At 45.3% G+C, this 16,880-nt stretch overlaps 2 protein-coding genes across 7 annotated transcripts in view; both read right to left on the minus strand.

Moving 5' to 3' along the window:
• cpne3 (copine III) overlaps positions 1 to 3,950 on the minus strand; it is an 86,332-nt gene extending 82,382 nt beyond the window's left edge. For both annotated transcript variants that reach the window (XM_038809112.1, XM_038809111.1), the window contains exon 1: positions 3,842 to 3,950. In XM_038809112.1, the coding sequence (XP_038665040.1) occupies positions 3,842 to 3,866 (25 nt within the window). In that variant the 5' untranslated portion in view covers positions 3,867 to 3,950. The remainder of the gene's footprint in view (positions 1 to 3,841) is intronic.
• Positions 3,951 to 9,832: 5,882 nt separating this feature from the next.
• LOC119972434 (copine-3-like) overlaps positions 9,833 to 16,880 on the minus strand; it is a 108,678-nt gene continuing 101,630 nt past the window's right edge. For all 5 annotated transcript variants that reach the window (XM_038809120.1, XM_038809119.1, XM_038809117.1 and 2 more), the window contains one exon: positions 9,833 to 11,543. In XM_038809120.1, coding sequence (XP_038665048.1) covers positions 11,418 to 11,543 — 126 coding nt within the window. In that variant the 3' untranslated portion in view covers positions 9,833 to 11,417. The remainder of the gene's footprint in view (positions 11,544 to 16,880) is intronic.

A 16,880-nucleotide genomic window follows, 5' to 3' on the forward strand; every position in this document is an offset into this window, starting at 1 on the left:
TTGTGTACAGGACTCACCTGGGCAATTTCCCACATTGCCGGGTAGATGCCAGTGTTGTAGCTGTACTGGAACAGCTTGGCTCGGGGTGCGGCCAGTGCTGGAGCACAAGTCTTCAGTACTATTGCCGGGATATTGTCAGGGCCTATAGCCTGTGCAGTACCCAGTGCCTTCAGCCCTTACTTGATATAACATGAAGTGAATCATATTGGCCGAAGACTGACATCTGTAACGCTGGGGATCTCCAGAGAAGACCAAGATGGATCATTCACTCTGCACTTCTGGCTGAAGATTGTTGTGAATGCCTCAGCCTCGTCTTTTGCACACATGTGCTGGGCTCCTCCATCATGGAAAATGGTAATATTTATGGAGCTGCCTCCTCCAGTGAGTTGTTTAATTGTTCACCACCATTCACGACTGGAGTGACAGGACTACAGAACTTAGATATAGATTTATCGTATAGAACAGTACAGCACAGAACAGGCCCTTCGGCCCTCAATGTTGTGCCGAGCCATGATCACCCTACTCAAACCCACGTATCCACCCTATACCCGTAACCCAACAACCCCCCCCCTTTTAACCTTACTTTTATTAGGCCACTACGGGCAATTTAGCATGGCCAATCCACCTAACCCGCACATCTTTGGACTGTGGGAGGAAACCGGAGCACCCGGAGGAAACCCACGCACACAGGGGGAGGACGTGCAGACTCCACACAGACAGTGACCCAGCCGGGAATCGAACCTGGGACCCTGGAGCTGTGAAGCATTTATGCTAACCACCATGCTACCCTGCTGCCCATCTAATGAGATCGTTGTGGAATCGGTTAGCTCTGTCTATTGTGGGCGACATGGTAGCACAGTGGTTAGCACTGTTGCTTCACATCGCCAGGGTCCCAGGTTCGATTCCTGCTTGGGTCATTGTTCTGCACATTTTCTCCACGTCTGCATAGGTTTCTTCCGGATGCTCCAAGTCCCGAAAGACATGCTTGTTAGGTGAATTGGATATTTTGAATTCTCCCTCTGTGTACCCGAACAGGCGAGGTGTGGCGACTAGGGGATTTTCACAAAGACGTCATTGCAGTGTTAATATGAACCTACTTTTACAATAATAAAGATTATTAAATAAAGATTCTTATTAATTATTATTATTACTTATGCTGTTTGGCACACAATTAGTCCTGTGTTGTAGCTTTGCCAGGTCGACACCTCACTTTTCGGTATGCCTGATGTTACTCCTGGCATGCTCTCCTGCACTCTTCATTGAACCAGGGTTGATCCCATGGCTTGGTAGTAATGGTAGAGTGGGAGATATGCCGGGCCATGAGGTTGCAGATGGTGGTTGAATACAATTCTGCTACTGCTGATGCCCCACAGCGCCTCATAGATGCCCAATCTTGAGTTGCTAGATCTGTTCAAAGTTGATCTCATTTAGCACAGTCATAGTCCCACACAACACACTGGAGAGTATCCTCAACGTGAAGATGGGACTTTGTGCGGTGGTCACTTTTACCAATACTGTCATAGAGAGATGCAGCTGCAGCAGGCAGTAAGGTGGTGAGGATGTGTTCAAGAGTGTTTTTCTCTCTTGTTGGTTCACCGCCTACTGCAGTCCCACTCTAGCAGTTATGTCCTTTGGGACCCAGCCAGCTCGATCTGTGGTGGCACTACCGAGTCACTCTTGGTGATGGACATTGAAGTCCCCCACCCAGAGCATATTCTGCACCCGTGCCACCCTCAGTGCTTCTCCAAGTGGTGCTCAACATGAGGAGTACTGATTCATCAGCTGATGGTGGCCAGTATGTGGTAATCAGCAGGAGGTTTCCTTGCCCATGTTTAACCTGAAGTCATGAGACTTCATGGGGTCCAGAGTCGATGTTGAGGACTCTCAGGAAAACCCTCTCCCGACTGTATACCACTGCGTCGCCACTTCTGCTGGGTCTGTCCTGATGGGGAGACAGACATACGTAGGAATGGTGATAGTGGTGTCTGGGACATGTCTGTAAGGTCTGTTCAAGGGGTAGGCACACCACAACCGTCTCACGCAATTGCAGATCACAATTAAAAATAAATGTGACCTGATCACTGTCCCCACATTGAAAAGAACAAATATAGATTAACAAGCGCTGATAACACAGGGCATTTGAATGAAAAGATTACACATCATACAAATATTAATAATACATACATGGAATGACTGGGAACAGAATAGGAAAGCAAAATACTACAGATGCTGAAAATGTGAAACAAAAATAGAATGCTCAAAATGCTCAGCAGATTTAGCAGCATCTATGGAGAGAAACAGTCGCCAGAAATGGAAAAAGTTGAGTCGTAACAGGTTTTAAGCAAATGCTGGGGCAGGGAATGGTGGGAGGGAGGAAAGAACAAAAGGGATGGTCTGTGATTAAGCAGGAGTGATTGAAGCAAAAGGTGGTCTTGAATGAGATGGTCATCAAGCAAGTAAAGGAAGAAAGGTTGGACCTAGTCAGAGGTATAAATGGGAAATAGCAGAATCATCACCAGCAACTGATGTCCAAAGTAAATGAGGGCAGGGTTATGATCTGAAATTGCTGAACTCAAATTTACTCCTGAAAGTTTCAACGTGCCTATTCAAAAAAGAGGTTCCATTCCTTGAGCTCACACATCAGAATAGTGAAGGACAGAGGGATTCGAGTGGCTCTTTTTGCCCCCGCCCCTTCCTCTCAAGGCTGTAGGCTAATCATCTCAGCTCCAGTACATCATTGCACGGGTTTCTGAAGGGGAATGTCAACACTGGGATTTTCCTGCCCACACAGGATCTTCCTGGAATCCTCTGGCCCCACCAAAGGTCAGTGGACGTTTGGCTGGCCCACCCTAACCCCCACAGCAGGCCATGCTACACACAGCTGGGCCGGAAAATCCCTTGTGTCCTTCTTCAGTTGCTTCCACAATGACCTCGCCTCCATCATAAGGTAGAAGTCGAGTTGCCTACTGATAATTTCAGTGTTCAACTCTATAAATGATGCGACCATCAATTCACTCAGAGACACGAGTTGGAGTAAACTGTGGCTTTAGTCGGCTTACAACTGAGCCTGCCTGCGACTGTGCTGAACTGAGGGCTGGCTCGCAGGACTGCAGCACTTATACTTCCTGATGGGGGCGGAGCCAAGGGCAGAGCCCTGTACATGCTCCTCATCTCCTCCCTGTGGGCAGAGCCGCGCAACGGCTCACAGATGGAACCCGCAGGGACACAGTAATGTACAGTGTTAACTATAGTGGTTACACATTCACCACAATACATAATGAAGCAGTCTGTGCCTGCAGATAGCAAGACCTGGATAACATTCAAGCTTAGGCTGATAAGTGACAATTTGCTCCACCCATGTGCCAGGCAATGGCCTTCTTCAACAGAAAAAAAATCTAACGGGGATGGATCAGAAAGTTAATAACACCCAGGCACAGAAATGCAATTTCTGTGACATTTTATTTCTCATACACAGAGCCTTCAGCAAAAACATAATCGCTGAGATTCCACCGCAAAGAGTCAATGACAGCAGCAGGAAGGCTTACTGACAAACCAGATTTCACACCACGGTGGCAACGCACAAACACCGGGGTGGCTGCCTGGAGATTCAGCTCCTATTCTGAGGACGCCCCATAACGTGAGGCGGGCTCATTCCTCCGTGCTCGCCAGCAAATCACACTGAAGCAGTCTGAAGGAAAACTCCCCAAGTCAGTCGACACACCTCTCACTGAAACTGCCTTCACTGCGTCTCCCCTGAATGGAAAACACGGCATAAAGAAACAACCAGAAGCACCTCATGACATATCATTTCATACCGCGACTGGGGAAAATAAAGTATTACCACTCGAAGCCGCAGCTACATTCATTGATCAGCTCGCGCACAAACCCCGCTCCGGCTGACACAAGATTCGATCGCACTGCGCATGCCAGTGTGCTGGGCGGGGTTGCAGGAGACGTCATTCCTGTTGACACTCTTCTGACAGTCAGTGTGTTTGTGCAGCAGCAAAGGCGGCTTTGAAAACAGGATCTCGGTGGGTCCACAGCAGCAAAGGGGCTTTTAAAACAGGGTCTTGGTGGGTCCACAGCAGCAAAGGGGCTTTTAAAACAGGGTCTTGGTGGGTCCACAGCAGCAAAGGGGCTTTTAAAACAAGGTCTTGGGAAGAGAGCGATTTGAAAACATTCCATTAAAAACCAGAGTTGCACAACAGATTGCCCAACATGAAAAAAATAGACTAACATCCATCGAATGCATATTTTCTAGAGGAGTACAATGTATTTCAGTAAAGTGCTGGCTTATTTTCAGTAACTGGTGAAGGGACATTGCACATGTGTATAAATAACTTCAGCAAGCTAAAAGCATTTGTCAAATAAATATTTTTTTTTGTGCATACGTAAGGTGTGTTGCAGCCCCCCCCCCCCCCCCCCCCCCCCTCTCCAAATCTAGGGAAATACAGGAACCATCAAATATAAAAGTTAGTGATCTGTGAAGGAAAAAAAGTAAAATTCGGTATGCCTGTTTTTCAGATTTCATAACATTTTTCCTCGTGCATTTTTGTTTGGTATTCTAGATGCCTTTCATATATTTTCAGTTTCTCTTTTGTAAAAGAAAAGGCCCTTGAATAAATCTTTCCCCGGAAGCTTTCAAAGTGATGTTTGTTTTCCAACTCCCACTGAATTGCACTGTAAAGAAGCAACCTTCTTTGGAGTGAAGAAACCTCTGGGAACTTTCCACACACTAACCTAGCCCATTATTGCATACATGCAGGCCACAACAACTGTCAGTTTTTATACTGTAAAATGCCTGCCTCACTTCCTTTTGACAGTTTTTCATTTCCAGAATATTTTGAACCAGCAGTTGTATGGAAGTTTTCTGCATTATGTTATGTTTTGCCCTAGAGGCCAGTGTATTAATCTGTCCCATGCTGTCCATCACAGAAAATAGTGCTCAAGTAAAGTTTAAGAATTTATTGTGACATTTCTATTTTGTACATTGTGTTGGAGATTTCTTCCCCCAGTGCTCAGTTTCTCACTTGGTTGGATGAAATTCCATTTTCATTATAAAGGCACACAAATAAAAATATGATGAAAGGTCATGGACCAGACAGGTAACTCTGTCTCCCTCTCCACAGATCTGTCAGACCTGTTGTGTATTTCCAGTACTTTATGAGACAAATACATCTGTGAGTTGCACATGTGAAGTGTGACACTGGAAATATGTTGGAGCAGATATGTAATTTGTATATATAGTGATAACATCCAATTTGTTTTATAATGCACTGTTTTAAAATGGGAGGAGCAGAATACCAGGATTTATATTAGGCAGACCATTTGTAGTTACTAAAGCCCAAAGAAGGTATTCAAGCCCGACACACAGTTCAAACAAGAGCCACAAGCTGATTATCAGAATCCGAGGGCTGAGGGACATGACAGATTGCAGAAATTGGGGTTCACAATCCTTGAAAGGAGATAACTGTAATATAATTGCATTATTGTATAGAAGGTAATGGACTATTGAAAAACTGTTATATCAAAATACATTGCGAACAGGAGAAGGGGCCAAAGATTTAATCAGGAAAAGATCTACACCCAATGGTCAGGTGCAATAGACTTCCAATTAAAATGTGAAAATTGAAATAAATTTATGTTACGACATCCTGTATTAGTGCATGGTCAATTCCAGCCCCACAGAGCTCGGAGTCCCAACACAAGTGGGCCAAATGGCCTCCTTTTGCACTGTCGGGATTCTATGATTACTTCCACTACACATCAATGGTGGAGGGGATGAATGTTTAAGGTGGTGGATGAGGTGCCAATTAAGTAGCTGGATGGTCTTGAACCTCTTCAGTGTTATTGCACATGCATACATCCATGCAAGCAGAAAGTATTCCATAACACTCATGACTTGTACCTGTCAGGTAACTGAACAGTCGTGGAGAGTCAGGATATGAGTTATGCACCACAGAATTCCCAGCCTCTATCCTGCTCTTGTAGCCACAGTATTTATATCTCTTAAGTTTCCAGTCAGTGGTAACCCCCAAGATATTGACATTGGTATCTCAGTAATGGTAATGTATTTGAGCATCATGGGGAAATAGTTAAATTATCTCTTGCTGGAGAGGATCATTGCCTGAAATGTGTGGAGAATATTTACTTGCTTCTTACTAGGCCAAGATTGTGTCTTTTTGTACATGTGTATGGACTGCTTCAGTATATGAGTCCCCAATGATACTGAACATTGTGTAATCATCAGTGAGCATCCCCACGTATGACTTTATGATGGACATAAGTTCATTGATGAAGCAACTAAGGATCGGGCCTAGGACATTACCTTGAGGAACTCCAGCAGCGATGTTGTTAGATTAAGATTAGTTTCCAACAAGCACACCCATATCCCTTTGTGTGAGATATTACTCTAACCAGTCGAGAGCTCCATCGCCGCCGCCCCCCCCCCCCCCCCCCCCCCCCCCCCCGGTCCCCAATTCTTATGGACTTCAAATTTTCTAGGGCTCCTTGATGTCACGCTCGGTCAGGTGATGACTTGATGTCAAGGGCTTTCGCCCTGACCTCAACTCTTGAATTGAGCTCTTTATTTTTCTATTTTTGCCAAGGCTGTCAAGAGATCTGCAGCGGAGTGCCCTGGGGGAATCTATACCAAATATATATTCATCCACCATGTCACTTACTTAATGAATTAAATCTGGATACTTATTCTTGTTTAATAAAAATGTGGGGATGCATCAGGGTCAGTTTGTACATATTTCTAAAAGATTGTATTTGGAATCCTTGCAGTGCAGAAGGAGACCATTCAGCTCATTGAGTCTGCACTGATCCTCTGGAAGAGCACACTATCTCAGCCCACTCCCCCACCTTATCCTCTCTCCCACCCTATCCTCATAACCCCAAAACCCAACCTAACCTTTTGGACACTACGGGCAATTTAGCATGACTAATCCACCTAAACCGCACATCTTTGGACTGTAAGAGGAAATCGGAGCATCCAAAGGAAGCCCACGCAGATCTGCGGAGAATGTACAATCTCGACAGACAGTCATCCGAGGCTGGAAGTGAACCCAGGTCCGTGGTGCTGTGATGCAGCAATGCTAATCACTGTGTAACCATGCCACCAGCCAGAGTTTAGAGCCATCCTCTTTAAAAAAAGAATGAAGGAAATGAACTGCATTTATAAAAATTAATGTTACAAAGCTATGTGACAAGGTATTGCACAACAACTTAAAGATGAGGAGTGTGAAATAGAGGGGGAATGTAGCCACATTGATAGAAAGATAATTGGAAGGTAGAAATCAAAACTCACAGGTAAAGATAAAGGAAGGCCAAATTGGGTAGCCCCCAAAAACTGATCCAAGATGGCAAAGCACAGTTATCCTGTCCTTACTCATTGCAAAGCAAATGAAAAAACAGCTTCAGACTGATTCCAGAAGCCAGTGTGCCCAGCCAGAACGGTGTTATTGACTAGCTATACACATTATCACGGGCAGCTAGCCCCCCATAACACCTGCATGTACTGTGTGTGCGAAATAAGCCTTCAGCATGCAAAATGATCCTGCACCTTTTAAAGGGCCGATGCATTGTGGTTAGAGCAGGTGCTGAGAGTCATGATGTCCTTTCTTTGTAGGGCAAAGTAGGTCCTCCAGTCATACCATCTAAAGCGAGAAGGAGCATTTGGTTAATGCCAGGAGTCTTGTCCCAAGGACTTGAATGCAGTTCTGTAAGATGTTCAATGTCCTCACAAATGATTCCATCAGAAAATGCATCTTCAGATACCCTATCTGTAGTATTCAATTGTTCGGTGTTTAATTGGGCATCTATTGACTGTTTTTGTGTTGTTAGTGAAGCCTGGGTGTCCCAAATCTTCTGATGACTGGATCATTGAGATGGGTCACAAGTTGGGAGATGCATGGAAATTGCTCGGGAAGTTTAAACTTCCAATGTTGATTTCCACTCCCTGGGAACCTCCACGAATGTCTCTGACTCTGGAATCATGATGGAGACTTGGGCTAGATGCATGGGACTGAGCTGCATACTTACCCTGGAAATGTTAGTTTAATACCTTGTTTAACTCAGTGGTGAGCTAATGTAACTCAACTAAGCATCACAAATCACGACACCACCCTCCAAAATCAGATCAATCTGGCCCCCACCCGATGTGTAAACACTGCACATATCCGAGGCATAGAATACAATTCTATCCTACCAACCGCAGCAGTAGCCTCAGCCACGGCTCAGATCACCATATCATTTTCACTCATCTCCCATAGATCACGACGGAGCCATTTACCATTTACTTCACCTGGTCTTCACATATTTAGCACACACAGCTCGCACACACAGCCAACTATTTAATCAGATAGCCACATTAGCCAAAAATACTCCATAATACTCATGGATATACTTTCTTCTCTAATGTAAGACAAGGTGGTGCGCAGAAGCAGCAGGAGCTAATTGGAGGGGAATAGATATGCTTCCATGTTCTGAGACCCATGGAGAATAGTGTGCTGAATATTATTCAGTCTGAAATGTTATCTGTTTCTCTGACCAAATGCTGATTGACCTGCTGAGTGTTACCAGCAGTTTTTGGGGTTTTGTTTAGTCAGATTTCTAGCCCCACACCAGCGAGAAAGTGAAAATAGATCAAATTGACCCATTTGTCTCCTATTAACGGTCGGGCACCGGATTCTCAAAGCCCGCGTGATTCTGCGGTTCTCTAGACCGGGATTCACATGGGTGAGAATTGGTGCAGGTATTTCCCAGCGTGGCCCTGGCATGGTGGGCCAGACACCAGAATCAATTGGGGGGGGGGGGGGGGCCCTCGCCCCACAATGCAAATCCTGCCACCCCCACCAGGTCCCTCCAATAAGAGAGACAACACCCCCATAAGAAAGACCACCACCAGAAACCCCCCCCCCACCACCATAAAAGAGACCTCTGCCTGGAAGATAGAGAGCAGTCCAGACAGAAACAGTGGGGGGGGGGGGGGGGGGGGGGGGGGGGGGGAAATCACTGCTTTACAATTCACCTGTGCACCTACACTGAGGATGCAGCTCCAAAACGCCCCATGCAGGCTCTGCCGCATTTTGCTGCAGAGGAAGACAGTGGGCTGATCTCAGTTTTCTCTGGAACCTCTTCTTGGCCAGCAAAGCTTTCTGCTTCTGATAGTCTTTTGCAATGCACCTCCAGTCAAGCACCACTGGTGGCAACAATCTTCCAGTTGTCAGTGTCAATGTCCACCATCTTCATAATAAGTAATAGAAAAAGCCAATACTAAAGTGGCAATCCACCCTTTAGGACTCCAGGTGATCATTCTTAGTGCAAGCTTCAATAATATGTAGAGCGTCTTGCATTAAACACAGGTTAAATCAGCATTTCAGCTCAGACAGTACCTCATCTGTGGCGACCTCAAGAGATGCGAACACCCCAACGGTCCATTGAAATATCACCCCCCCCCCCCCCCCCCCCCCCCGGTAGATGCTGAAAGCAAATGAAGAACTGAGTTTTTCCTGACTTTCCAAACTTGTTACAAATAGATTTATCATCTTTCTCCCAGCATTCCCTCTTATCCATCCCCTCATCAAAAATGCAATAGTTATTCAAATTTTTCTTTTGTAAAATTGAAGCAAAAATGCCTATTTTTGTTACCTGATAGCTTGGAGCACAGCTTGATAATCTTCATTATGAGAGAGTAGCCCTAAGTATCAGTTAAATGTTTGAAAAATGAGATGCAAGTAAAAAAGATCTTGAGGCATCAGCTGCAATCAAAAATAGTTTTGCCAGCAATATTAACAGATCAGCTCTAAAACAAACAGCATACGGAAAATTATGATTTTCATGGTTTCTTTATTGCAAAAAGTGCCACCAGCATTTTTCATCAACTCTCATTGGCAAATACTTTGTTTTTGAAACAACGCTAAAAGCTTGGCTTTTCCTTCTTAATTTTTACTCTTTGGTAATTTTGGCTAAATATTTGAAGCTTTTAATAGAATGTACTGCATGGTGCTATCTTTTTTTTTTAAATTTAGAGTACCCAATAATTTTTTCCAATTAAGGGGCAATTTAGCGTGGCCAATCCACCTAACCTACACATCTTTTGGGTTGCGAGGGCAAAACCCATGCAGACACAGGGAGAATGTGGAAACTCCGCACGGACAGTGACCCAGGGCTGGGATTCAAACCCGGGTCCTCAGCGCCGTTAAGCAGCAATGCTAACCACTGTGCTACCGTGCTGCCCTTGCATGGTGCTATATTAAAAGCACACTATCCAAGTCATTTTCCAGTCCAATGTTACAACTGATATTTATACTGAATGCGTATAATTGGCAAAACTGGGGAAATTAGACCACTATAAAAATATGTTGTGCCTCCAATCAGAAATAATCTCTGTAAAGCTTAGCAAAAACAAAATCATTGCAAGATCTATCTTGAATATTGTTTTAGAACAATTAAACATGATAATGTAAATTTTGCTAAACATTTAAGAAATCAATTTAGAGGTGAAACATGTTTCTGGGGCAGAAAGTGGTGCAGAGATGTCTGGATGAATAATTCAACAGAAATGTATGGAAAATACGGGAAATGCCAACTTTTAACAAAAGTGCTTTCATTTGCTTTCTACTTCTCTACTCTCATGCACTGCAAATTGCCACTTCATGTCTGCTCACACCAGGAGCTGCTCTAATGATGTGAATTATTGTTGGACCCTGGGTCAACTCCATATAGTGATCTAGACATCATGTGGAATCAGCATGAATTTTTAAATATACATATTTTAATTTCCTTTCCATGCCCCTCCTTTTTTGAATAAGGGGGCATTTGTACAGGTCCACAGGAACAAACAGCCTGTTCAAGTGTCTCATCCAATTGGCCACTTTCACGTGGAAGATTTTTTTTTAGAAAGAGGGTCGGGGGGGGGACTAATCAATCAGAGCTGGATTGTCCTCAGCTTCACACAATCACTATCCATGCTTTGCACAGAGCAAGAACTTTGACTGAAAGATTCCTTTAATAGCCTGGGAATGTTGAAGCTAATTAACTTAGTTGGGTGGAGCAACCCAAGGCTGTGACATACAGCTGAACATGAAACGGTGCTCAGGTAATACCATGCCCCAATTCAAGCACCTTTAGATCAGCTTTGTGCAAAGCAATGGAATCACATGCAGACAGACACATCCATAACTTGCATCACAAGAGCAGACCAATTAAACAACTCATTTTCGAAAGAGGTCCCACATGGCAAGCCTCAAATCAAAAAAATAGTCACACAGTAGGGGGAGGAACAACTTTGTTAACCTTTTCCTTTAGAACAGAATAACCAGATGCAATTGTTTCACTAATATACCAGAGTTTAACAAGCAAAATGGCACAGGCACAAGTCTAAGTTTTGAAGGACAATTGTTGTCAGTCAACTAGAAATCCAGAAGGTCTTCAGGTTTTTGTTCTTTTGGAGGAGACATTTTACGTGTGTTGAAGTAGCACACCACTTGTTGAGGCACTTCAGCGAGTACACTTTGTGCAAGAGCTTCTTTGGCAGCCTGGAGAAAAGGTCAACAGTCAATACATGCATCTGGACAAATTTTAAAGTTACCCTAAAATATCACAATTTGAATTTTGAACAATTTGAATGTATTTATGAATTCAGAAACAAATCAAATATTTATCAAAATTAATGTAAATCACTCAATTTGCAATAAAAGGAAACTTTAACTTCAGTATATAGCAGTTAATAAAACTAGGTTTTAATCCTCCTAAATACTTGCGATCAAAAGTGCAATTTAAACACTTTACTTTCAATTGGGAGGAATGTAACTAATGTTTGTGATGGGAAATGGAGTTTTATTCCCATTACCTTTCGAAACCAGTGTCAGTATTATAGCCATTTGAGTACCCTCAAAAATCCTTCACCACAGCACTGCTGATTGGTTCTTAAACCATAAGCCTTAAGCTATGTAATTCCCTCCTAAAACATCTGCTTCTCCATCTCTTTTCTTTCTTTATGATCTAGAAAACCTACCTCTTTGATCAAGCGGTTGGTCACTTATTGTAATGAACCTGAGCCAGAGCCCCATGTTTTGGCACAATCTAATTAGGATCAGTAACTTTTAGTTTAAAGTAGACAAAGTTTCAGATCCCGGTTACTTACTAAGAGAATAAAACAACAAGGTTCCTCAGTTTTTGAACAAACAAAATAAGTTTTACAAAGTCAGGAAAGCAAAACAAATTTACAATACCTTTCTTATACTCTATTCAGTGTTAATGTGAAGTACATATGAATTAACAGGTAAACTTTGGTCAACACACAACACTGTCCAGTAAATGTTAGATGTGACCAAGACAGACAACATAGGTTTCTCAGCAACCCACCCAGACATCAATTTCATTGCATGTTACACAACTTTGTTAAAATTCTGTCTCCCTTATGAGGGATTGCAAGTTTTTACTCTTCCCCTTCAGAAATCTAGGGCGGAATTCTCCGCTCCCGGGAAAAATCGGGAAGGCCGTCGTGAACTCGGCCGAGTTTCACGACGGCCTCGGAGGCCGCTCCTCGCCACCTATTCTCCCCTCGGTGGGGCTAGGGGGCGGTGCTACGTAACTCTCGGCCGCCAGGCGGCGCGCCAAGAGTGCTGCGACGGCGACGCCTATGTGACGTCAGCCGTGCATGCGCAGGTTGGCCGGCTCCAACCCGCGCATGCGCGGCTGATGTCACGATGGCTGACAGCTCGAACCCGTGCATGCGCGGTGGCCGTCTTTCCCCTCAGCCGCCCTGCAAGACGTGGCAGCTTGATCTTGCGGGGCGGCGGAGGGGAAATAGTGCGTCCGATTGAGACGCCGGCCCGACGATCGGTGGGCACCGATCGCGGGCCTGTCCCCTCCCGAGCACAGTCGTGGTGCTCATTCCCCACCAGGCCCCCTACAAGCCCCAAAACATGCATCTCACGGCGATTTCACGATCAGGTGTGGTTGCCGCGGTCGTGAAACGGTCACGAACGGCAGGCTGCTCGGCCCATCCGGGTCGGAGAATCGCCGCTCGCCGTGAAAAACGGCGAGCGGCGATTCTTCCGAGCAGGGGGTGGGAGAATCGCGGGGGGCACCAGGGGGTCGTGAAATTAGTCGGGGAGCCCTCCCGCGATTCTCCCACCCAGCGTGGGGAGCGGAGAATCACGCCCCTAGCCTCAGAATTCCCTGCAAAGTTCAGTCCCACTCAGACTGTTCCAATGACTGCTCATCTGCCAAGGTTTCAATCTCATCTCTCGAGATTATGTTCCCAATGGATTCCTAAGTCTGTACTCCAGTGCCAACTCAGCCTCAACTTCAGCCCTTCCGCCATGTTGAGCAGAACACCACTGCTTCAAAGGGATATCTTTGTCCCAACAACCCATAGCACAGAGTTACCGAGCTTCCGGAGTCTATTCAGCTCTTCTGGGCCTCCAGAGCCCTTCCTACCAGGAGCCTGCCAACCCAGCTCCTCGGAGTTAACAGAATCAATTTAGCTGCACAAAGCTTCTTCTCCTGTTCCCCATTCTCTCAATGACTAAAGTTGCCCAATCGTTTAACTGTTCTTCACTGACCTATCAAAACACCACTTGGCAGGATGAAATGTAACAAATATGGGAGTATCCTGTGTCCCGAATGTTACAATCTCCACAGGGTACTACTAAGCACAAAAAAATGATTTAATGACACTATCCTAATGTCTTGTGTTTCAGTGTCAAATTTGGCTTGATAACACGGCTGCAAAATGTTTTGGGACATTTTATGATGTTTTATTATGTAAATACAAATTGTTGTTCGAAGATAATGCCATCATTCAAGCAGTATAGAACAACTTTGGAACTAAAATTCCTTCAATAGAATCTGTAAGACTGTGGAATTACCAGACAAGGGTACAAAACAATTTGTGGAGCAAATACCACTTACCTGCCCGCTAGCCATGCTCTTTAACATTCTTTTAATTTAAGCAATTTTCCATTTCTGTTTGGAAGTTACAAATTTACCTCAAATTAAATTTCAAGAGCAGGACACGGTTCAAACAAGTAAAAAGCAAATTTGGGACTGGCATTGGGAGGTTTTCTGTTCTTTGTGAGATAAAATGAAATAGATTCTCAAAATGGAGCACTGCAAATTAAATATCCTCAAACCATGGAATGATCTTGCACAAATAAAAACTATTCCGCTCATTATTCCTGCGCGAGCCCTTTTAGGGAGCAATGCAATTAATGACAATTAGTGCTGATTTTCTTTCATCTTACTTTCCGCCCCTTAGTTAAATTTGTCTCCACATCAGCACTATCCATTTAATCCCATGGATTTTCATTTTGCTATTAAGACTATTGTGTGGTCATTTGCTTGTGGCCTTTCAAACATGGATACATACATCAATAGCATTTTCGTCATCTCGCCTTTACTTCAAAGAACTCAAATCAGGTGTGTCTAATGCAATTTGCCTTCAACTAATCTATGATAAGTTTCCATTCTTTTTCAAATGCCATCAATTTTAATAAAGGATGTTATTTCAAAGTTTCCCCAATATCGTGTTACGTTGTTTAATCCATCTGCCTTTTTTAAACAGGCGTAATATTTTCAATCCTCCACTCCTTTGACACTACTCCACATATAAAGATTATTGGAAACTTGTGTCCAAGTGCCTCTATTTAAGAAACAATTGGTGGTACCACGTAGAGCCAGTTGCAAGTGGGACATAGAATATTATCTTTATTTTCCACAATATTACAAAATAAAGTTTGCATCTGTATCTGTCTTTCCTTTTCATAAATACAGCCAGAATGGGACTTTCGGTGACAGCGGGCGGGAGGCAGCCGCACACTGGAGGGCTCCGCTCTGGTATATCTGTGGCCTCGTGGTAGGGCACGTCCGGAGGAAGCATTGTGTGTGCCGGGGCGTCACGGTCAGGTGGCAGGCGTGGAACTCTGCGCAGCGCCCGTCTGTTGAGTCGTAGGAAGGAGCCATCAGCCATGTGGAGGAGGAACGATCTTGGGGCCACTTGCTTGACCACCACAGCTGTGGCTGACCAGCCGCCGTCAGGTAACTGTACACGAACATGATCAGTTGGGACCAGCCCGGGGAGATCCGTAGCATGAGCATCGTATGCTGATTTCTGTTGGGCCTGAGACGGCTGCATCTTTTGTATGACCATGAAGTGGTCAAGGTCTGGAACATGGATGGCTGGAACCGTGGTTCGCAGAGTGCGATTCATGAGCATCTGCACTGGAGACAACCCAGTGGACATCGGGGTTGCCCTGTATGCCAGTAGCGCCAGATTGAAGTCGGAGCCTGAGTCTGCAGCCTTGCACAGCAACCGCTTGATGATATGGCCTTCCCGTTTGACTGCGGGTAGTGGGGGCTGGAGGTTACGTGACGGAAGTTGTATAGCCATGCAAAATCAGACCATTCCTGGCTGTAAAAACAGGGACCATTGTCACTCATCACCATGAGCGGTATCCCATGCCTGCCGAACATTTCTTTGCATGCTTTAATCACTGCCTTTGACGTGAGGTCTGACAGTTTCACCACTTCTGGGTAACTGGAGAAGTAGTCAACCAGGAGGACATAGTCACGCCCCTTGGTGTGGAAGAGGTCGACACCAACTTTGGACCATGGAGAGGTGACCATCTCATGTTGCTGCAGAGTTTCTTAGGACTGAGCTGGCTGAAATTTCTGAAATGTAGGGCAGTTGAGGACCGTGTTGGCAACGTCCTGGCTGATGGCCGGCCAATAGACTGCCTCCCGAGCTCTGCGTCGACATTTCTCGACCCCCAGGTGACCCTCATGGAGTTGGCCGAGCACCATAGCTCGCATACTCTGCGAAATCACGATCCTATCGAGCTTCATGAGGATGCCGTCCACCACCGTCAGGTCGTCCTTGACGTTGTAAAACTGGGGACACTGTCCCTTCTGCCAGCCATTTGTAAGGTACTGCATCACACGCTGTAGCAGAGGATCCTTGGCCGTTTCCTCACGAATTTGGATGAGGCACACAATTGCACCTGCGTGTCGATTTGGCAGACAAAGTCAGTTTGTTCACACGGTGTGGTGATAGACCTGGAACGGGCATCTGCAACAATAAGTTCTTTGCCTTGCGTGTAGACAAGTTCAAAGTCATAGCGGCGTAGCTTGAGAAGGATTCATTGTACCCAAGGCGTCATGTCATTTAAATCGGTCTGGATGATGTGGACTAATGGTCCGTGGTCCGTCTCAACCGTGAATTTTGGGAGGCCATACACATAGTCATAAAACTTGTCGATTCCCGTTAGAAGGCCCAGGTATTCCTTCTCAATCTGAGCGTACCGTTGCTCAGTGGGCATCATGGCTCTAGAGGCATATGCAACTGGAGCCCAGGATGAGGAGTCATCCCGTTGGAGGAGCAACGCCCCAATACCGTCCTGGCTCACGTCAGTGGATATTTTGGTCTCCTTGGTTGGGTCGAAGAACGCCAGAACCAGGGCTGTGGTGAGTTTTGCCCTCAGCTCACACCATTTTTTCTCATGAGGGGGCAGCCACTGGAATTCCGTCGACTTTTTGACGAGATGGCGGAGGGCTGTGGTGTGGGATGCCATGTTGGGAATGAACTTCCCGAGGAAGTTCACCATCCCTAGAAAGCGGAGGACTGCCTTCTTGTCCTCTGGGGAATTTGTGGCGTTGATCGCCGAAACCTTGTCAGCACTAGGCCGCACGCCTTGCTGCGAGATGTGGTCACCAAATAATTTGATGTCTGATTGAACAAACGAGCACTTAGCCCTGTTGAGTTGTAGACCATGCTCATGGATTCTGTGGAATACCTGCTTGAGGCAATCGATGTGTTCTTGAGGAGTTATGGACCAGATTATGACATCGTCAACATACACTCGCACCCC

Source organism: Scyliorhinus canicula, chromosome 10 (genome assembly GCF_902713615.1).
Source record: "Scyliorhinus canicula chromosome 10, sScyCan1.1, whole genome shotgun sequence".
NCBI lineage: Eukaryota > Metazoa > Chordata > Chondrichthyes > Carcharhiniformes > Scyliorhinidae > Scyliorhinus > Scyliorhinus canicula.